At 48.9% G+C, this 22,441-nt stretch overlaps 1 protein-coding gene across 7 annotated transcripts in view; it reads right to left on the bottom strand.

The window, feature by feature from the left end:
• Positions 1-22,441, bottom strand: part of LOC126530877 (uncharacterized) — a 114,843-nt gene that overhangs the window by 27,267 nt on the left and 65,135 nt on the right. For all 7 annotated transcript variants that reach the window (XM_050178183.3, XM_050178186.3, XM_050178189.3 and 4 more), the window contains 4 exons: positions 16,988-17,078; positions 10,967-11,321; positions 3,345-3,495; positions 1,185-1,419 (listed from right to left, as the gene is read on the bottom strand). In XM_050178183.3, coding sequence (XP_050034140.2) covers positions 1,185-1,419; positions 3,345-3,495; positions 10,967-11,321; positions 16,988-17,078 — 832 coding nt within the window. The remainder of the gene's footprint in view (positions 1-1,184; positions 1,420-3,344; positions 3,496-10,966; positions 11,322-16,987; positions 17,079-22,441) is intronic.

Raw genomic sequence — 22,441 nt, 5'->3', positions numbered from 1 at the left:
AACGAATCTTTTAGAGCGCTTCTAAGTGGTTTACAGTGATGATATTTGGGTATCAGATAGAAAAGGGGTTATAGAAACTGAAAATGTGATTTTCAAAAAATCGATTTTTTGGCCATTTTTCGCGATGTAAAACCCGCGTCCCCCCTTAAATTTCGCGCCGAAACCCCAGTGCCGGTACGTCAGCGTGACGTCAGGGATTCCAAAGTATGTTTTCGCATTTGGGCCGCATTGGCTGAGTAAAGGTTCCCGAAACTTGCCATGTTTAATATTTGGTTCCTTTAGAACACAATTTAGTTAATCTGTACCGCTATATATAATTAGTAGGCCCTAGAAGATGCCATCAAAATCCAAGACGTCACAGCCCCCAGGTGCGGGAACTTCAAGTAGGCGTCGCCACCCGTATTTCGTTCTTGCGCTTCTTCTGGCTTACCAAACGTCTTATCGTTATAAGAATGGTGTTTTTGGTGTTGTAGGAAGGTAATTTACTGATGCAGAAGAAATCATTTTTCACTTTAGTGTCCCTTTAAATCAAGGCAAGCGTGGGCTTCAAGTTAAGATGCATTTCTGAATACGGGGGTTAGCCCATGGGTCTGAGACGTCCAGTAACAGAGGGGTCAGCTGCGTTTCTGCTATGTCCACGTCACGGCCGTTTCTACACTCATCAAGATCACAGTGGTCAAGGCATTGAGAGCTCGCAAGGTGCAATGAGCAGATGACGCCCCTACAGAGCAAGCGCTGGACCAATGGCAAACCGCGCCGGAGTCACATGGTGGGTGCCACCAATCGGAGACTCTGGAACAACCTTCAGTCATTCGCTTTTTGTGCACTTGTTTCAGTGTGGAGGTGATAGCTGAAGTGGCAAATTTGAAGATGGAGAAATGCGTTTTCCGAGACCAAGATGGCAGCACTCAGTTGCGCCGTTCCAGAGATATTGTGGCTTGAAAAACACTGTTCTTTCATGATTTCTGCGAAACTTTTTGCCACCTTGGCTGATACAACAAATTTCTTAAAGCACTTCTATGAGGTTTTCAGTGATGATATTTTGGAATCACATATAAAACAGGTTATAGAAACTGAAAATGTGATATTCCAGAAATTGATCTTTTGGCCAGTTTAACACTGCCGTCCTTTGCTGCATCATGTTTGAGTAGATAGGGTAACAAAAATTGGGAAGAGATCCTCACCCATAGACGAAGCATCTCCACTGGACGCCATTCTTTCTCCCATTGAACCATCCCCATACGGTGTCGTCGCCGAAGGGTGCGTGGGTGCTCCCATGCCGAGGAAGGGTGTGCCGCTTTTGGCCATGCCACAGGCCGGTAAGCCCACGGCAAATGAGGTTGGCCCAACCAGGGAGGCACGGCTAGCTCCTGCTGTATTGCTCGCCACAGCAGGCCTCGCCACACACGGCACCAGTGACTGCGTTCGCACGTGCACACAATGCTGCTGTTTTCTCCATTCTTCAGGCACGCAAATGGTGAGGAAACCACGTAGGGGTGTGCGAATGGTAATACTTGAGACCAAACCAACTACGAATCGAATAGTGCCAGATTCAAATAGAATATTGAATACTTTTCTAAAAATAAACAGCTGTGTTCAGCTTTATATAGAATGATGCTGGTGCGGGAACTTCAGGGTGGTTTCCTGCTTTTGGGTCTTTTCAGGGTTATCAAGCCACCTCAAGGTGCTCTCTCTCTCTCTCTCTCTTTTATTTCAATATTTTTATTTTTTTACTTTTTCACCCCAGAGAGGTAATTGTTGCTTTTAGGTGGCCTGAGCACATCAGGCCAACTGCCGTGCTTCTCCCGGCCTCATTGCGCACCCCTTGATGGTGTTTATAGGTCAGCAGGATAAGTAGACGCCAACTCGCACTCACTCACCAATATTTTTGTAGGCTACATACAGTATTTACCTGAATCTAACGTGCAATAAAGTAAAAATAAGAAAACAAAAGTACACCTGAACTTAACGTGGCCTCTATTTATAAATAAACTACAGCATGCCCCATATGTTAGCTATTTGAAAAAAACTAGACAGAGGGGAATCTTCTTTAATGAGGTTTCATCATGAAAGTGGCAAATCGTCATTGCACCTTATTAGCCACAGTTACTAAAGCACACAAGGGTGGTATTCTCTAGTCATTACTTTTAGAGATGCTGCTATCACTTCTGCTAGATTTTATGTGACTGCACTACAGAAATATGTAGCCAACAGCGATCCTGGCACTGTGCACAGATAGCTTAGCATAACGCCAGAAATGCTGGCGTCTGCATATGCCAATGTATCCTGAGCCTAGTCAGGCCAATTTTCGGGAGGGTGATAGGATCTCCAAAAGCGATTGATCACAAGTACTGCTCCAGATCATAGTTTGGCACAAAATGAACCCAGAGAAACCCTTGACAAAAACGTGCTCTGTGGCAATCTTGTGATGACAATGGCACTGCCTCTGGTGGATTTTAGATTTGATGGCGTTGTGACTGTGACACAACAGGCAATTTTGGACCCATTTTCTCAGAAGAGAGGTGACCATTAGATCTGGGTAAATGTGGCACTCTCTCGCACTCATGTGCCTTCTGCATTCACACTCACTCACATTCCTACTCACGACCACTCATACTCACCCACACTAGCACCGTGTTCACAGGCGCTTCCATTCGCACTTACTAGCACCCACTCACGCTCATACTTGCATCTACTCCCACTCAACAATATGCATTCGCATACATGCTCATGTCCATTCTAACTCCCAGTCACCGACTTCCATTCATACTTGCGTTAACAAGCACTCACTCCTGTTCACACTCCCACCCACTCAAACTCAACAGCACTCGCTCCCGCCCACTCAAACTCAACAGCACTTGCTCCCACCCACTCAAACTCAACAGCACTCGCTCCCGCCCACTCAAACTCAACAGCACTTGCTCCCGCCCACTCAAACTCAACAGCACTCGCTCCCACCCACTCAAACTCAACAGCACTCGCTCCCACCCACTCAAACTCAACAGCACTCGCTCCCGCCCACTCAAACTCAACAGCACTCGCTCCCACCCACTCAAACTCAACAGCACTCGCTCCCGCCCACTCAAACTCAACAGCACTTGCTCCCACCCACTCAATCTCAACAGCACTCGCTCCCGCCCACTCAAACTCAACAGCACTTGCTCCCACCCACTCAAACTCAACAGCACTCGCTCCCGCCCACTCAAACTCAACAGCACTCGCTCCCATTCATACTAGTGCTCATTGTCACTCCCGTGAAATGAGGGTGGAGCGAGCACGAGCTGGTCCACTAGTGAACGAGTGCGCCAGCCTATGATGCTGACGAACACGCCTTTGCAATTTACCTGGAAGGCGGTGACCATGGGCGGCAGTGGGTGCTGGGGTGGCACAACGGGTGGTCCAGCTGAGCAGAGGGCATAGCCCACCAGGGGCTGCTGCTGCGCCTGCGCTGTGCTGGATGGAGGCGTCTGTGGCCGCAGGTACCGCAGGGGAAGGCTGCGTGCGCACAGGGATAATCTTCAGGAAGTGCTCACAGCAAGTTACACAGGAAAAAGAGCAGTGCATGCAGTGTGCAAGCAAACAGAAATCTAGTGCTCAGAAAAATTAACAACACAGTCACGTGAGAGGACAATGTTACTTAAGGGGAGATGTGGGCCTTAAACCAAGAATTACTAAAATGTTTATTCTTCGAGGTATGGTGCTGAAAACTTGACCAGTTAGACCTTGATATAACAAACTTCAGTGAAACAAAATCATCTATATAACGAAGTATTTAACTTTTGAACACCACATGTTTAACTTGAACACCATTTACTTAGAACCTCTATAACGAAGTGTGTTTGTAAGCAATTTATACATCATGAAATTTCGCTTACGCCGCGAAGGAATGCCAAGAGAATAAATGGAAATTTCCGTGGTACCGATGGTCAAATGACTGAATTCAAAGCGTCTGCTTGCGAATGCACCTCTCAAACCAAGCGCAGCATGACAAGAGCAACCGCCACAGTGGAGCCGCATCATGTTGTGTATAAAGTTCAAGTGCGATCAGATCCTATCCCAGCCCACGCACTGTGTGCTTTAGGTGCGAGTTAAATTGTACGAGGGTGAGACAAGAAAGATGGTGGCTTCACGACTGCCGCCTTCCTGCACGAGCAAAGGGAAAGCGGGGGAGGGAAGCTCACTCGTGGTAACGAGATCAAGCGTGCGCGAGGGGCTTTGCTATTTCTGGCACGCGTCTAGGCAATGGCTGCACATGGCTGTAAGCGCAGCTAAGCGCATACGCAGGCGTGCACCCTGCTTTCGAGGTAATCTGCCGCATATTCAAAGAGTGGGCGTGCCGAGACACCATGGCATCATGTTAACCGTCTTCCCGCATGTTTAGTATTGGAGGTTGCATAATCTCAAGTTTCGGCAACTCCTGGGAGCGAGAGGCAGACGAAGCATACACTCCCCGCTACCGGCGCAATTCATGATAGCATCGTCCCAGTGCAGGTGATGCTGCCAGCTGCGGGGGTGAAGTGCACGCGAAAGCATGGCTGGCTTCGCTTAATTTGTACCGCCTATGTGAAGATATCGTCGATGTGGCATGAAACCGTATCATTCATTGCCGACTCCCAAATCCATCAAAATAAATTGTTTTCTCATTCAAATTTGCTTTTTTAGATTGCCCGATAATTCGGAAAATTGTGTGGCCCCTTTCCTAGTAAGAAAAATCAATCGGCGACTGTACTTGTTTGTATAAAATGTCGAATCTCAATGCAGCGAAATTTCGATACAATGAAGCAAATTGCAGAGTTTACCTACTTCGTTATACCGAGGTTTAACTGCACGTGCCGTCTAGACTCGCGTAAGGGCCGCACTTTTTTTTTTTTTTCACAATTTTGACGAGGTGCAGCTTATACACGGGAAGACCGAACCTTTTGGTCAAAATGGTGCCGGTGCAGCCAGCAACTACTCCACATCCAGAGTCCCCGAATGTACCACTGCATCAGAGGTCAACATGCAGCTCTCACCATCTAGTGGGGGCACGCGCAAGCGCACAGTGCGCAAACATTCGCCAATATGTGCGTGTGGTATCATCAGGGCACTAAACACGACTGCTTCTCAGACATTTTTTTTTTATCCAAATTTTGGGCCGCCAAGTAGGAGGGTGCAGCCCCCCATTACATGTCCTGCCCATTACATGTCCAACTACAGGTACGGCCCTTACACAAGTCTATACGGTGTATGTAATGTTATGTGCTTATTTCGAATATAAGGCCCTTCATCATCATCAGCCTGGTTACACCCACTGCAGGGCAAAGGCCTCTCCCATACTTCTCCAACTACCCCGGTCATGTACTAATTGTGGCCATGTCGTCCCTGCAAACTTCGTAATCTCATCCGCCCACATTACTTTCTGCCACCCCCTGCTACGCTTCCCTTCCCTTGGAATCCAGTGCGTAACCCTTGATGACCATCGGTTATCTTCCCTCCTCATTACATGTCCTGCCCATGCCCATTTCTTTTCCTTGATTTCAACTACGATGTCATTAACTCGTGTTTGTTCCCTCACCCAATCTGCTCTCTTCTTATCCCTGAACGTTACACCCATCATTCTTCTTTCCATAGCGTGTTGCGTCGTCCTCAATTTAAGTAGCACCCTTTTCGTAAGCCTCCAGGTTTCTGCCCCGTACGTGAGTACTGGTAAGACACAGCTGGTATAGACTTTTCTCTTGAGGGATAATGGCAACCTGCTGTTCATGATCTGAGAATGCCTGCCAAACGCACCCCAGCCCATTCTTATTCTTCTGATTATTTCAGTCTCATGATCCGGATCTGCGGTCACTTGTCCTAAGTAGATGTATTCCCTTACCACTTCCAGTGCCTCACTACCTATTGTAAACTGCTGTTCCCTTCCGAGACTGTTAAACATTACTTTAGTTTTCTGCAGATTAATTTTTAGACCCACCCTTCTGCTTTGACTCTGCAGGTCTGTGAGCATGCATTGCAATTGGTCCCCTCAGTTACTAAGTGAGGCAATATCATCAGCGAATCGCAAGTTACTAAGGTATGCTCCATTAACTCTTATCGCAAGTTACTAAGGTATGGTCCATTAACTCTTATCCCCAATTCTTTCCAGTCCGGGTCTATTCGTCCACTTTTATTTTCCCTTTCTTTAATTTACCATTTCTACAATTTAAGGGGGACGTGGCACTCGAAGTATGAAAATAGACTTGAACATTGCATTTTCAATCTCTTCCTTTTCACATTCTCGAGACCCTTCTGCACCTTTCCACAACTTTTGGTTTCAAAATTACGCTTACTTTACGAGTTATAAGAGACACAAATGGCGAATGCGCACACGTAAACCTTTCAATTGAAGTCTAAATTCGCCCTATTTCAATGACCCACAGCTCGTGAACTATGCGCTCCACCGCCACCATTTTGGTCTTGATGGAAAGTTTGTGTTTCCAACGTTCCATCCTTTTTCAGTAAGCAACCACGCTCTCCAGGCAAAAGCGAAAAAAGCAATGACAAAATAATGCCCAGTGTGTGCTTCTATTGGTTGGTCGACACACGTGACCAAAATGGCAGTTTTTGATTGGCTAGGGAGGCCTGTTTTCAACATTGTTGCGCCTGCGCCGCCATTATGAAGAGTATTTCTCTTGCGGAGGCGTTCTGATCTCTGCGCCCTTACGGCCGCACACGAAATAAAGGCCGGGGCAGAAAGCACATTGGAGCTGCCACTGCATCGCGGGAGCATGTGAGGAACGATCGGGCTACGACATCATCTGATAACACCGTTGTGACCGAGGGCACTTCACCAGAAAATGTGCGCGTTGTTGACTCCGGTAGCGTAAGCTTAAACGTTATCGGCGACAGCGGTGTGCACAAAATTGCTTCCCCTTACAGCATGGACTCTGGCTGCGTTAGGATAAACAGCAATGCTATGGACGATTGTGAGCTGCACAAGGACGCGTCCCGTGGCAGCGCATGCAATGTCGGCTCAGGCCGCGTCAGAATAGACACCAATCAGTGTGGAAGAAGTGCGCGAGGTGCACACCCGTGAAAAGGCCTCACTTGAGGGGCTTTCATTGGTGTCAGCAATGGCAGGGAAGGTTGAGCCTTTCGCAGAGGCCAGCGGTGCAGCAACGACGCCAGCGTCAGATCAGCCTACCGCTCCTTACAAATTGTGATTTGGAGTCTCAAAGGAACAGCATACATCTCTCTTTGCCGTACAAGCTGCTGTTGCAGAAGCTGTCCTATGCTTCAACACTGGGAATCTGCATGCATCTCCTGCAATTCTACAGATGCTAGACATACAGTGGAGCCTTGGTTATACGTCCCCCGGTTTCGTGACAACCCAGGTTTTACGACAAATTAGCGTAGTCCTGGCGAAGTCCCCATAGAAGCAATGCATTAAAAACCCCCGTTATCCGACACAATTTTACGCCTGACCCGCGTTATACGACGACCCTCGCGAAGCGCGGGACGAAACGACGGACGAAAGAAAAGTGCCGCAGCTCTCTTTCCTCGCTCCAATCACTTTCTCCCTCTATTCTCGGTGGCGTCGCCTTTTATCGCGTTGGGGAAGCGTTTCTCTCCTTCCAGTTTCCCAGCAACAGATCGCCGACAAGGTAGCACGGAGAGGCCTAGCTTTATCGCATGTGTTCTTTGTCGTAATCCTAGTGACCAGCGTTCAGCGGAGGTTTTGAGTTGTGTGGAGCAACGCGACACACGATGTCCCGAAAGCGGACAGTTCTGTCGCTCGGCGATAAGCTGAATATTATTGAGGAAGTGGAAAAGCGGCATGGAGCCACGAAAGCCTGCACTGCCCGGGACCTTAAGATACCCAAACCTTCGCTTAAAACGATCCTGGCAAACAAAGAGGTGATATTGTAGAATGTCAACAAGTTCGGGCTCAAGCGAAAAGCGGCAAAAGAAGCAGAGCATGAGAAGTTAGAAAAAGCTCTCGTCAAGTGGCTGCATCAAGCACGGAGCCTTACGATCAACGTTGACAGCGCCATTCTAAAAGAAAAGGCGGACCTTGTAACGTTGCATCTGCGCATCGACGACTTTCAGGCATCAAACGGATGGCTGGATCGCTTTAAAAAACAAAACAGGATTGTGTACAGCCGCTCCTGCGGAGAAAGCACTTCCGTGGACGTTTCGACGGTGAACAAGTGGATGGAGTCGCTGCCGTAGATGATTGCTGCATGCAAGCCCTGCGACGTTTTCAACGCCGATGGGAGCGGTATTTTTTACCATATGCAGCCCAAGCATACCCTTGCATTTAAGGGTGACAGCTGTCATGGTGGCAAGCGTAGTAAAGAGCGTGTGACGGCACTATTCTGTGCTAACGAGGACGGTTCCGAGAGGCTGCCCGTGCTCGTTGTTGGAAAGTTTGCAAAGCCACGGTGCTTTAAGAACTTCAAGACGCTGTCGTGTAGCTACAACTTTAACAAAAAGGCGTGGATGATGTCTTCACTCTTCAGCAATTTTTTGCAGCAGCTGGATAACAAAATGGGTGCTAAGGAGAGGAAAATATTGCCTTTCGTGGACAATGCACCGTGCCACCCACCCGATATGTCCAGCCTGAGGAATATAAAGGTTGTTTTTTTTCCACCCTACTGCACAAGCCGGCTGCAGCCGCTGGATGCCGGCATCATTAAGTGCGTCAAGCAAGGGTACCGGAAGTGGTTAGTGCAGCGTTGGCTGGCGGCTATGGAGCGCAACGAGTCGAAAAAAAAAGAGATCACTGTGTTCGATGCCATGCATTTTATTGCCAGTTCGCGGAACGCAGTGTCGTGAAGCCCAATCGCTAACTCATTCAAGCACTGGCTTTAAGCGGGAGACTGCCTCCTCTGCTGGGTACGCAACAACCTCGATGCCGCTCGAGGCCGATGCAGGCTTCACCAACGACGATTTCAATGGTTTAAACATCACCATGACCTTCCGCCATGTACGTGGAGGCCGACGACAACATTGTGATCTGCAGCGAGGTGTCACTGGATGACGCTATCGAGGAGGCTTTGCCTAGTGCCGGCACCGCTGCGACATCTGATGAGGACGACAACGCTGCCACAAATGCCGTGCTTATGCCTACCACGTTCGCCGAGGCGCTACGGCACATAGACGGCATCTGGAACTTCATCGGTTCAGGCGACGCCGTAGAGGACCTCCTTTTGGATGTTGCCCAACTCGAGCGAAAGCTCTTGGTTCACGGATCAAACAAGGTCCAAAAGAAATTTACCGACCTTTTTTAAAGTTTGCGCCGGCTGGCGGGAATTGCGGCAGTGGGCAGTGGAGTGCCGTAAAGGTTCGTTTGAATAAAGCATGATTGGTACCTGTGCTGCAGCATTAATTTTTATTGCATTTACTTTTTTGGCAATTTGGGTTTCCAAGCCCTGCAGAGTATGTTAGTAGTTTGCACTGAAATTTCTTGCAAATCCATCGCGCAAAATAAGTAGTGTTTCTATAGGCATAATTTATGTTCGGATTTTACAACGCCCGCATTTTACAACGCTATTTCACGGTCCCAGAAAGTCGTATAATCAGAGTTCTACTGTAATTATTTCCATCAGTGCATCTCAGAGAGCAAAGGAGGAAGAACTCCATCGGTAATCCAACGCGGCGTACGGAAACATTGCGTCAAGTGTCTAATGGCGCCGACAGTGCCCGCGCAGACTGCACTGGGGAATGCCGGCAAGCGGGTGCCGGGAGGCCTAAGATTTGTCGCCTTCCGATGTGCTCCCTACTGACACGGAAAATGTTCTGCCGAGACCTGCGCAGTGGTTGCATTGCGATTCCGGACACCGTCTCATTTGACAGTTTCACAGGTGCTGACACTGCTGTACTGACATGCGCAGAACTCGGCGACGGTGAGATCATTCGTCAGGTTTCTGCTGCACCGCCGGACGATGACTCAAGAGTTGGAAGATGACGCGGCATGTGCTACGCTGCCGTCGCATGCGGAGCGTGCACAAGCAGTGACTGTGCTTTCAGCCGCCTATAGTGACCGTACGACCCTCTCCGAGATTCAGGCTTATCTGATTGCGCGCAAACGGAACAGCGTGCAACGGCGCACTCACGAGTTCTTCAAGCCTACTGCCGAGCCCGAATAAGTGCGTGGAAATAAAGGATTTCATTGTTTTCTTTTCTTAATCTGCTTTTTCGGACACCTGTTTATTCGGACATTTCCGCAGTCCCCGTGAGGTCCGAATAAACGGTCGGCGACTGTAGATGCTAATTTTTCTCCCAACAAAGGACCCAGTTAATAGAATGCTTTTAGAGTATGTAGTAAACTTCTTATCCTATGAAACTATTAATTACATTTTTAGAATCTGCACATTAAAGTACAAAAGGTGCAAAAGCTTCGTTCAGATCTGCCCAAAAATAAAAAAAGTCACCTATCAAGTGTAGCCTCCCCGCTTAATTGAAGACCAGAGTTGACTTCCCCTATACTTTTCTTGGCTTAATTTTCTTCTGGCTTCATAGTGGCTGGGTCTAACATTGCTAAATATATACATGTGTATGCGTAAGACTGGTGGTGGTGGTGACCACACAACTGTACGCATCACGCCATGCGACGGCGGCTGCTAACAGTAGGCATGGCCCACTTGGAACCTTTGCTCTCAACACAATCTCGACAGCATGCGCTAGTGCTTTTGCAGGATTCTGTTCATAAATGCTTACGGAAAAGATGCTACCTGCCTGGACTGTTCTCAAAACCTGCAAAATAGAGCTCAAATATAGAAGCCTAGACTCACTAAAATTTACAAATTACAGAGAGCTTTCGTCACAAGCATTGTTGCATTATACTGAGGTTCAAGTGATTGACCAATCTTCAGTTCATGACCAAGTTCATGATTGACCAATCTTCACACTAGCAGTGTGCTATGTTGTGGGCATCTACTCTTTCAAAGAGGGGAAAAAAACGGTGACGGCCCGTCAATGGTTGCATTGTGCTGTCAGGCCCCTGTACCTGGCAGGTGGAGGAGGCTGCTGGTGGGGTGGGACAGCAGGCGGGCTGGTGGCTACCAGGTACATGGGCACCAGCTGCTGGTGCTGATGGTGAGGAGGTGCAGCAGCCTGTGGTGGCATATGTTGTTGTTGTTGGTGGTGGTGGTGGTGGTAGGGCTCGCCTTGCCCCATCAGGGGTGCTGCAAAGGTCCCCAGAAAGGCCGTGTGGGAAGGAGGCCCTGGCTCAGCCGCACCATTGCTCAGGCCAGCCGCAGCCATGGGAGGTGCGTAGTAGCCCCACACAGGATACGATCCCCCCCCAACTGGGCTGCCAGCAACCAGAGCACCTGCCTGGGGGCTCGCCGCTGCTAGGCCCACTGCGAGCGGAAAGAGAACACAGCAGTCAGAATCAAAGCCAGAAGCCAAATTGCAATTGCACTACAAGAACCATTGCTAGGAGCCTTCGTGAAAATATGGTTCTTTTCTAATGGCGTGCATATATCTGAAACCAGTTGAATAATGAATCAAATGCCATATTTACTCATGTAAGGCCCGCACTTTTTTTTTCCTATGTTTTACTGGGTGGAGGTTTTACACAAGGCAGGCTTATGCCTATTCACCGAGGCCTCAATCTGCGCGCAAACTGATATGTAAACTAACACAGCCACTGGCAGTTAACTGTGAACATATTTAGTCACAACCGATTTTGGACAAGCACAATGCCACGAAAACGTAAGAAAAATCGGGCAGTTCGAAAAAAAGGAAGGAAATTGCAATGATGAAATTGGTTTCCTTGTTTCAGAGTGCCAGTGCGGAGGAAATTTTGTTTAAGGGCTTTTGCAAAGCTTGTGCTCCATTAATCCTTTCTATGCCATTGACGAGTCACACTTGTCAGGGCATTTCCTCCAAAATGTGTAAATTACAAGTCTGACTCGTCGAGGAATTTCCTTTCGTCTGTCAAGTACCACAGACGAGCGGCAGTCGTTCCATCATTTTGACGTGAATCCGGCGCTATTATATGGCAACAGTTTCCCAGAAACCTTCATTTCTTTAGGCCGCAGAATGGCGGTGTGGAGTGAGACTGCTACAGTGCTGATGGCTTCCATTTTTAACATCAGAATTATGGTGCTTTTGGGCGCTTCACCTCAAATAAACAATTAGACCTGGAAAGCTCCAGAGAGTCCTACTCAAAGCTTCAATTTAGCATTAACAATTATGAGATAGATTTAGAATCCCTGGTCACCTTTACCACATGGGCGTGGCTCAACAAAAATGCTTTAATGGTGGCGCCTTCCGAGATTTTCTTTTGCCGCTGCACCAGCAATAACGCATCACGCATGGAAGTAAAGAACTAATGGTCAATCAATTGGTAGTTCTGACGAAAATGCATTAGGACTAATCCTTCGCAAGCCTTAAGTGACCAACAAGACACCTGTAGAACGCCACACAGCACTCCTTAATGATGCTTAAGGGGGGAGGTAGGGAAAGAAATATGCAGTTCCATTATGATACCTTGACTAGTTTTCAAGTTACAATATGTTACATGTGTTCCGCTTGTGGAAAACCTGGCACTGTAACGAAACATGCCAGGGAGCTGCCTGTAGTTTTAAATTTTGCTCAAAAGAGTACTACAGGGTACAACAGTTTCAAAACATTTTTAACTGCTTCATCTTTTTTTTACCCAGAACATCATGTTAACTTTCACTAATTGTACCAGAACTTGTCATTCACAAATTAGCATGCAGAAAAAGAACTAAGCCCTCAGCAAGATATTGAAGACTGTCATACCCTCAAGTACACTTCAGGGAACACATAAAAACAAACAGGATCAAAATTGGTCCAGGCATTCCCATGCTACCCTTTTCACAGACAACACAGAATGCCTAAAACACAGTTTTGAGATAAAGTCTCTCAAAGTTTTTGGAGCAGTTCACATCTCTCAAAATGCACCAGTATTGTAGTTTTTGCTGTCTTTGCTTACAGTGCGATTTTTTGGGTCTCTGCACTTTGATTCGCTCAGTCCGAGGTACCGAAGCACGAAATACCTAGCCGCGCAGTATGATGTGCCGACACACGAAATTAGTAGCCACGGGCTCGAGAAGTTGACACTTGATATGCTTAGTCACGCAGTCCGAGGTGCCGAAGTGCGAGGTACCTAGCCATGCAGTCCAAGGTGCCGATGCACGAAATGCCTAATCCTGGGCTTGAAGAGTCGACACTTGATGTGCTTAGTCGCACAGTCCGAGGTGCCGACGCGCAAAATGCCTAGACACGGGCTCGAGGAGTGGCGCAGTGGGAGGCACCGATATACAAAATGCTTAGGCGAGCGTCCGAGATGTCTGCGCGCAATGTGCATAATCGCCAAGTTGGAGACTCCTATGCGCGAAATGCTTAGCCGCGGCTCCGAGAATTGTCTTCGCGATGTGCTTGGTCACAAATTCCGAAACACTGAGTGCTGAAAGGCTTAGCCACGTGTCCGGATTCCGCGCACGAATCTCGGGCACGATGTCCGCGCCACCAATGCCCGGTATACTTAGCCGTGGGTCTGAGATGTCCACAAACGGAGGAATAAGCCAAGCTACTGCGATGTCCGCGTAGCGACTGTTTTGGCACGTCGAGATTACGGTGAGTGGGGACGAAGAGCCGAGCAGATGATGCAAGTGCCGGACCAATGGCGAACCGCGCTGGAGTCACGTGGGGCCAATCACAGACTACGGCACGATCTTATCATTTGCTTTTTGTGTGCTTGTTTCTGTATGGAAGAGGTAGCTGAAGCAGTAAATTTGAAGACGGAGAAATGCGCTTTCCAACGAGACCAAGATGGTGGCACTCGGTTGCGCCGTTCTGGAGATATTGTGGCTTGGAAAATGCTGTTCTTTCTTGACTTCCACGAAATTTTTCGCCACCTTGGCTGATAAAACAAATTTTTTAGAGCACTTCTACATCGTTTACAGTGATAACATTTCGGAATCAGATAGAAAAAGGTTAACAGAAACTGATAATGTGATTTTAAAAAATTCGACTTTTTGGCCATTTTTCGCTATGCGAAAGCTGCGTCCCCTCTTAACGCATGTCACTTAACACTTCGTTTGTTCTCTCGACTCTGCAGCATGCTTTCAGCGCTTCGTTCAGAGGAAGAGGAAGCCTTACAGGCTTCCTCTGATTTGGCTTGTCGTCACCACTGCATCGCCTCAACCTTTTTCAGCAACATTTCTCAGCACGACTTTCTATACTGCTCGTTTACAGTGCTGCCATCCATGTTAAAAGTGCACTCAAAGACATGCACCTTCACAAGACATGTCTCAACCCTTGAAATCCAACAGGTAAGCTGCCAGGCGCAGTTCCCTCCTCTCCCCTGGTGGTCTGCCAGCTGTGACACCACCATCTAGACTAGGAGAAGGCCCTGAGCACTCCGAGGCAACGTCATCACTACGCCACATCGTGCGAGTACTGCTGGGACATATCCAGATGTGTACACAGGGTCACATTCTGCTTGCTGTACTGCATTTCAGGGTCGTCTATTTTGTGCTAGTAATCTGTGCTGCTCGTGCAACAAAAGTCATGACTGCAGCGTGTCTTGTGTGTGTGCTTGTTTATGCAAGTGTGTAGGCACGGCACATGCCTACACACTCGTGCAATTTTACCGTGCAGTGCATGGTAAAAGGTTGCTATGGAAATGCCACACAAGAACTGTGTGCCGAATTGCCACGGTAACTATGCGGTGGGAGCGAAGGTTCACATGTCAAGTTTCCTCAGGAGGAGGACCTGTGAATTAGAGCCATCCCACAAGCTAAACTTATCGTTGTAGAGCACACCAGGGTAGGTTGTAAACACTTGTAATTTTTCTTTGTGCAATTTGCAGTGAAGAAAAGTGGCTAGATATATATTTGAGAAATGTGTAGAAAAAGAGCTTGGTAAATATTTAACACACCGATTAACAATTTATTGATTAATTAACCATTTTAACCAATTCTAACGTTTCATTTAGGTTTGCGAGCTTCACTTCTTAGACAGCGACATCTTCGCAAGGCATTGTATGTGTACGACACCACTGGACACACAGTTACAGTGCCCTTGGCTCACATCCACCCTCATGCAAATAATGTGCAGTCGGTTTCTGGAGTGCCCCAATTGTAGTATCTACAGTTGAACCTCGCAATAACGAAATCGGCGGGGAACGCGAAAAATTTCGCTTTTGTGAAAATTTCGTTGTTGCAAAAAGAAACAGTACAGATAGGTAATGCATTGCAGAACAAAACTTTATTGTCAAAATTCCGTTAGCCTACTTTGGCAAGCTTTGCTCGAGGATATAGAACCGCGTTGCCGACAGTACAAAGTGCGCCGCATGCAATCGAGCAGCAGTGGCAGCACTGCCGTAGCACAGTATTCTCGGTCAATTGCTTTCAGAGATCCGATCACTTTTGCGACATTTTGTGCAACTTGGTACTGGACGCAGAGCAACGGCGCATGCAACAGCATTGCTCCAGCGCACACTGTTGCGCGTAGGCGCCAACGCGTCCGGTCCCGAGCGGAAAAGTGATTGTATCTTGCATCCCCAAAGGCAAACGATCGAGATAACAGCGTTTTTGCGCAAATATACGGCCGGCGCCGAATTTGCAAGCAATGTCTGTCGGGTGGCACCAAAGCCAGCGTTCTTGAAGCAAGGGACGCATAATACCAGACGATTGCTCAATCATGGCCCGATGCGTGACATTCCATATTCTGCGACCAAAGCGCCATAAACCATTCCATGTCGGTGGGACATGAATTTCCTTGTTTTTGGTGCATTTTTCTCAGCGAGGCGCACATTACGCAGTGCACTGCCGTATCGGAGATTGTTCTTCGAAATGTGCATTCAGCTTGCGTTCAGTTTCGTCTGATGCGATTGGCCTAGGCCTCGCCAAATCGTCAGCCACGGGGAATGCAAACTGAACGTGCGTTTCGAATGATCTCGCCTATAATAGGCATGTAAAAACCATCGTCACATATCGATAGTAGCATGCGTGCCGCTTCAAACGGGCGATCAACAAACAAGATGGCGGCCATTACGTGTTTCCAGCGCACTGACCACTTCCGGCGCTTGATTGTTTTTGTGAACAAAAATGGTGGCATTCCCACAAGTGTAATGTGGTAGTATTTCACGCAATTTTAGTGCAACACAATCACATCTGAGCACATTTTGGAGCCTGCTAGCCTTACGCGAGTAGGTAATATGCGGAGTTACGTTGTGGCAAATTTCATTAATGAGGGATTGCGGGACAGCGACATTTCATTGCCGAGAGGTACGAAATGCACTGAATCCTATGGGCGTTCGCCGAGGATACGAAAATTTTTCACTGTCGCGAGAATCGCGTAGTTGCAGGATTTCGTTATCGTGGGTTTTGACTGTATAGCAATGTAGTTACTGCTGAAACAATGTCATAAATTTAAAAAAATATTTCTGTTCTCGTTTACGTTGCTGGTTATGCAATCTACACAACTTTAAAACGACTGAACAGTATCAAAGGACGTTGCTGACACTAGACAAGCAGGTTCTTGTTTCGGTAACAGAGCAGCACCATGAGCTTGTAAAAGAACTCGACTGAGGTGGCCTTGTGTTTCCCACAATGTGTGTCATAAATACCCACCGCTGCACGGTTGTACAGCAGCTGCCCAAGATGTCTTTTCTGAAGGTAGCATAATCAGCGGCAACTCGTGACGGACCTAACTCCGTGCCTCCGAAGACTTGTGATTTCGACACATGTAAAGAAGCGCACACAAGTGAAGTCATGATGAAGCATGTAAGATCGTGCAATGTGAACACCTTGTTAAGGAACTTCTGTTGTCGCATGAATGACAGTCTTTGACGCTAACAACAAATTAAAGAAAAAAAGAAACTCTCAAGAGTAAGGCAACTCCATGACTTCGTGCATTCAGTTCTAGCACTCAAGTAAACTTTAGTCAACTTCTTGAAAAAATGCACACTAGGATTCAGCAAATGCAGTAATGTAGACTAGGAAAGGGAGCTAAAAGTTTGACATTAGAAGTAAATATTCGTACTTACCATGTGAATTTGCATGAGCTTCAGGCACCGAGGTAACGTAGTTGCGCCCACATGTTGTCAGGGGTGCTGGCTGTACATAATAAATGGGACCCTGGGCACAGAAAAGCGGCGTATATCATTAAACGGCCTCATCAAAGCTTTTAATGGGGCAATTCAATCCAATTGCGGGGTGGTTATCATCTCTAAATGCAAAATACATCATGAGAGAGGCCGTAGCGAGGGCTCCACGCTAATTTTGACCACCTGGCCCCCAACACCCAATGAGCATTTGGGCATTTCCCCGGGCACCACAGCCAGGAATCGAACCCAATGACCTTGTGCTCATCTGTGCAATGCCATAGCCACTGAGCCACAGTGGAGGACAGTTCAAAGGCAAGAACAAAATATGCCGTTTGTTACGTTTCTGGGAGTCGCCCATGCAAAACTTTTGGTTCACTAGAATAAGCAGGGTCTGTACAGTAAAACCTTGTTAAACCGTACCCGCTTAAACAGTAGTTTCATTTTAAAAGTAGTGAAGTCAAATCCCCGACTAAGCGGCCATTGAACATAATGTGTTTTGTATCCACATAAACCGTACCAGCTTATTGCGTACGCATTGGTTAAAACGTAGCGTTTCCACTTTTCGTCGCGCAAACATGGCGGTGCGTCGTCTCCATCGGGCGACCCGGCAGAACAACAAGCCTCAGAGATTGGAACAACGGCCTCCAAGTGCCCTGTGCGTTTGCATGTGAAGCCACATCAGCATCAACATCATTTCGACACCGTGCCAGAGAGCGTTGTAACGTCGTGCAAGCGAGGACTGGCGTCATGCTGAAGCTCGGATAAAAAAAGATGCCGGGTGCTCAGCATAGAAGAAAAATTAGACATCGTCCGTGCCAACGAACGTGACGCGAAGAAGTCACATGACAGGGATCTGCTGTTGACTACAGTGTGTGGCATTTCGAATGCGAAGTTGCTAGGCAGCGCTGCTGCAACTGCGAAGAGATGTTGGCTACGAGGTTCGACTTTTCGCCATCGTTGCCTCTGTTGTTGCCAAAGTGTCGACTAGCGACAGTGATGAGGATGACACAGAAAGCGACAGCACGGGCAATTCAGGCCCAACAGTGGCAGAAGCTGCGCGTTACGTCAGCCTAAATGAATGCAATCGTCGCGACGAGAACAGGGCGCGATAACGTAACTATTCCTAACGAAAATTATTCCGAACTCCGGCACCCGGCAATGAAAAATGCGCCCCGGGACTTCTGCAGTCAGTGCCACTGCTGACAGCGGCAATTCTTTCAATGAAAAACACTGCATCGAATGGCAAGATGCTTAATAGCAAACGCTGAAGCAGCTAGGCCTAGCGTTGCGGCGGTGGTGGCTATGGCTGTCATCAGATCTGCGTGCGAGAGCGCCGGTTCAAAGAGCGAGGCGATCAAAACGGCAGCGGTGGTGGCTTTGATGCCGTTTTGGTCCTTCGGTCATGGCAGAAAGTCTAGAAAATCGGACGGCAAAGGGTTCTTGCATCCAAAATTTCAGGTACGTTTTCAGAGCACTGTTGGGAATCGCACCGCTGGCACGAGTTGTTGCAAACTCAGCGCTGACACCCGTTGTTGCAATCGGGTCGCAAGCCCCAAGGGTAGCGTTGGCCTGGCGGCCTGGGGCACTGGAAGCATCCGAAGGTCTCGGCAAAGCATGAGTCGACTGGTAACAGAACAACTGGGGCGCGATCGGAGATATTCTGTTCGATATGCGTTCTGTTCAGTTGCTGCAACGTCACAAAGTCGCAGTATGCAAAATTTGTGACAGCGGGGCAGAGAGAGCAGCCAATCAGGAAGCGGTGACCTCCCCGGAAGTTTACTTCCGTCGTTTGTCGTCTGCTTGCAAACGGTATACTACAAAAGCAAATGTTTCTCGTCTTCCAAATGAATTAAATCTTTATCTAAAAAAATTTATTTTTTCTTCTCAAGCCCAAACACGTTTTCAAATAGTAGTACGTGTGACTACTGCAATTTATAACTATTAGGTTCTTTGCGTCGTCCCTAGGTGGTGTCGTGCACAGCGAGAAGAAAAAAAGAAAAAGAGAACGACGGGAGGAGTGGCGCACTTTTCAAGGGGCAGCGACAACATTCTAGTGGCTCGCTGGCACCAATGATGTTGTCGATTTATCTGTACAACCAACGAATGATTTGTTTCGAGAAACAAAAACGACGCCGGAATTCACTTTCTGCCATTCCTTCAAACGTGTTTCGCACCGCCACCCGCTCTCCTCCTTCCTCTAGAAACGCCAGCGCAAGAACCTAAGTTCCCAACGGAAGCGCCATTTTCTCGAATTAAACTATGGATTGGATCCAAACGTGCTATTCCGCAGCCGAAAAGGCCGCCTGTTGGATCCAATCCAATCCACCAGACGCGCCATGCGAAGCCGTATGATCGCTCCAAACTTCTCAACTCCCGTCGCGTTCGGACGAAATGCTCGGTGGGCGGATGATTGACAGGAGCGTGTCGTCATTTTGACGTCACCAAAAACGGGGCGGCGCCCCGCGGCTGGCGACGTCGGTGCGGAGTAGGCCAATCGCGCGCGCCGGTAACCGAACGAACGCGCCAAACAACCATCTCCGATCGCACCCCTGGTTTATTCTAACATCGCAAAAGAGCGCGCGGTCAGGTCGACCGAAGTGGAGAGACGGGAGAGCACGTAACTCAACGGATGAAATCGGAGCCTCTCTCTTGGCGTCCGGGGGCAGCTGCTTTTATAGTCTCGGAGTCGAGGGCAAGAGGGAACGCCTCGTCACTGGCGCACGTGACGGCGCCACGGACACGCTGAGAGACAGGTTGAGACGAGTGTAGGGATGCATCGCCAACCCGGCGCCTGTCAGACCTCCTCGCTTCACACTTGGGGAGCTCCTCTCCCCGGCTGCCGCGCTTTGACAAGCGTGGGCACACACACACACACGCACACACGAAGACACGTGGCACTGAAACACGCCTGGACGCGCTTGGCGGGGAGACTGCGGGAGCTCCGAACGGGCCAAAATGTCCGCCGCTTTGAACGAAGCTCCGGCGTCCGTTGCATCCGCGCCGGCTATACCGCGCGTTGTAGGCGAAACGTAACAGACCGCCCCGCCGGGGGAAGGAGATCCCGATGGTCAGGGGACTGCATCCGCTGTCCGGAGGGATGTCGCTCGATGATGCTCATAACCGAAGTCGGGCGTCCTTCGGCGTTTCTTGAGCGCAGCGCACAGAGAAGGCCTCGTTCTCTCGTTCAGGTTCACACAGGACACTGCAAAGTGACTTCGGGAGAGTTGACATTTTTGTTCTCGTTCCCGGCAAGCGTTAGAACTACGCCGAAAGTCAACCGCTCAGTCAGCAAGCACGGCACAACCCTCACTAAGCCCTGCCAGGCTCTTTCCCCTTTTATACTACTGCCTAGTTCCTTACAGTAGTTTAGCAGCACTCAGAACGCGTCCACAAATCGGAAATTGCACTAGAAAGCACATCATCACTTTGAAACACTACACAAAAGCAATAGGTTAAAAATCCTGCCTCAGGAAGAAAAACATCAGTAACAAACAATTTTGAGGCTGATTCCCACGTTAGGGGCTTCGACTTAAGCCATCGGCGTTACCGTTGAGACTCCCCTTTTTGTAACGCACCTCAAAGGAATATTGTTGCAAAGCGAGGCTCCAGCGCAGGAGGCGGCCATTTGTGGAAGAGATGGACTGCAGCCATTGGAGAGGGCAGTGATCCGTCTCGAAGCATGCGAAGCGGAGAACGCAGCGAGCGACCGTGCACTAGCTCAGCTGGCGAAAACCCCGTAGCCGCATGCGGCGCGGTCTTTAATGCCAACGTCACCCCAGGCAGACACAGCTCCCAGTCAGTTTGTTGTTCAAACCACAATGCTCTCAACACGCGCTTCATGACGGAGTGGAGCTTCTCAACGGAATTCGACTGTGGGTGGTACACTGAGCTGTCTAACAGCTTTACCCCACACCTTTCGAGAAAGGCTGTCGTCAAAGCGCTAGTAAACACTGTGCCCTGATCTGATTGGATTTCCGCAGGAAAACCAACTCGCGCAAATATGGACAGTAGTGCATTGACTATCTCAACTGAGCTGATTTCTTTAAGCGGCACTGCTTCAGGGAACTTTGTCGCTGGGCAGATCACAGTCAAAATGTGTCTGTACCCCGTGGCTGTTACCGGCAGAGGTCCCACTGGATCAATAACGAGCCGTCTAAAAGGCTCCGTAATGATAGGTACCAACTTCAACGGCGCCCTCGATTTGTCCCCTGGTTTGCCCACCCGCTGACAGGTGTCACATGTCTTCACAAAGTGGTCTGCGTCCCGAAAACACCCTGGCCAATAGTACTCTTGCAAGAGTCGGTCCTTAGTTTTCTTAACTCCTAGGTGTCCGGACCACGAACCCCCATGCGACAAGCGCAACAGATCCTGACGATAGCATTGAGGCACGATCAGCTGATCGAACTCCACTCCTCTGCGGTCTAGATACTTCCGGTACAGGACGCCACCTCTTTCCACAAAGCGAGCATTTTTCTTGGCGATACCTTCCTTGACAATGCAGCGTATGTTTTCTAGGCTGCCATCCTTCTTTTGCTCGGCTATCAAAGCCGACCGGCTGACTTTTAGCAACCTATTAAGTCCGTCTGACGTAGGCGCGATGAGCAAATCTGCAGATAGCTCTTCTAACTTTCCCGCATCGGGAATTTCCTCTCCAGTATCTGGTGCCTTTAACGCTACAGGCTCAATTTTATTCAGTTCGGGCGTGCTCTGAATATCAGCTTGCTGCACCTCTGACCCTTTCTCATTGTTCGACAACGTCGGTCCCGCAACTACCGCCTTTGCAGCGAGCTCCCGAACCTTCGATCTGGTTAAGGCCTGAACGCTAGCCTCACCAAACAAAAGCCCCTTCTCGCGCAGGAGGTGATCGGACCTGTTCGAAAATAGGTACGGGTACTGGGGGGGCAGCATAGATGACACTGCGGCCTCCGTCTCAAGCGCTCCGAAAGGTCCTTCAATAAGCACTTTTGCTACGGGCAGACACACGCTATGAGCTTCCACAGCTTGCTTGATCCATGCGCACTCGCCCGTGAACATATCGGGTTCTACGTAAGAAGGGTGAACTACATCCATTGTAGCTGCGGAGTCGCGAAGCACTCGGCACTCTTTCCCGTTCACGAGGAGGTCTCGCATGTAAGGCTCGAGAAGCTTCATGTTCTCGTCAGTGCTGCATAACGACAAAAACACGACTTTTGTTTTTGTTTCCGGACACTGCGCCGAAAAGTGACCCGGCTTCTGACACGTATAACACACGCGCACTTGCCTCGTCTCGAACCGCTTTCTGCGTTCGGCTTCGGCTGCCGCCGTCTCCTTACGTTCGGTCGGACACTGCGCCGAAACGTGACCCGGCTTCTGGCACGTATAACACACGCGCGCTTGCCTCGTCTCGAACCGCTT

Source organism: Dermacentor andersoni, chromosome 5 (assembly GCF_023375885.2).
Source record: "Dermacentor andersoni chromosome 5, qqDerAnde1_hic_scaffold, whole genome shotgun sequence".
NCBI lineage: Eukaryota > Metazoa > Arthropoda > Arachnida > Ixodida > Ixodidae > Dermacentor > Dermacentor andersoni.
This window is presented reverse-complemented; position numbering and strand designations above follow the sequence as displayed.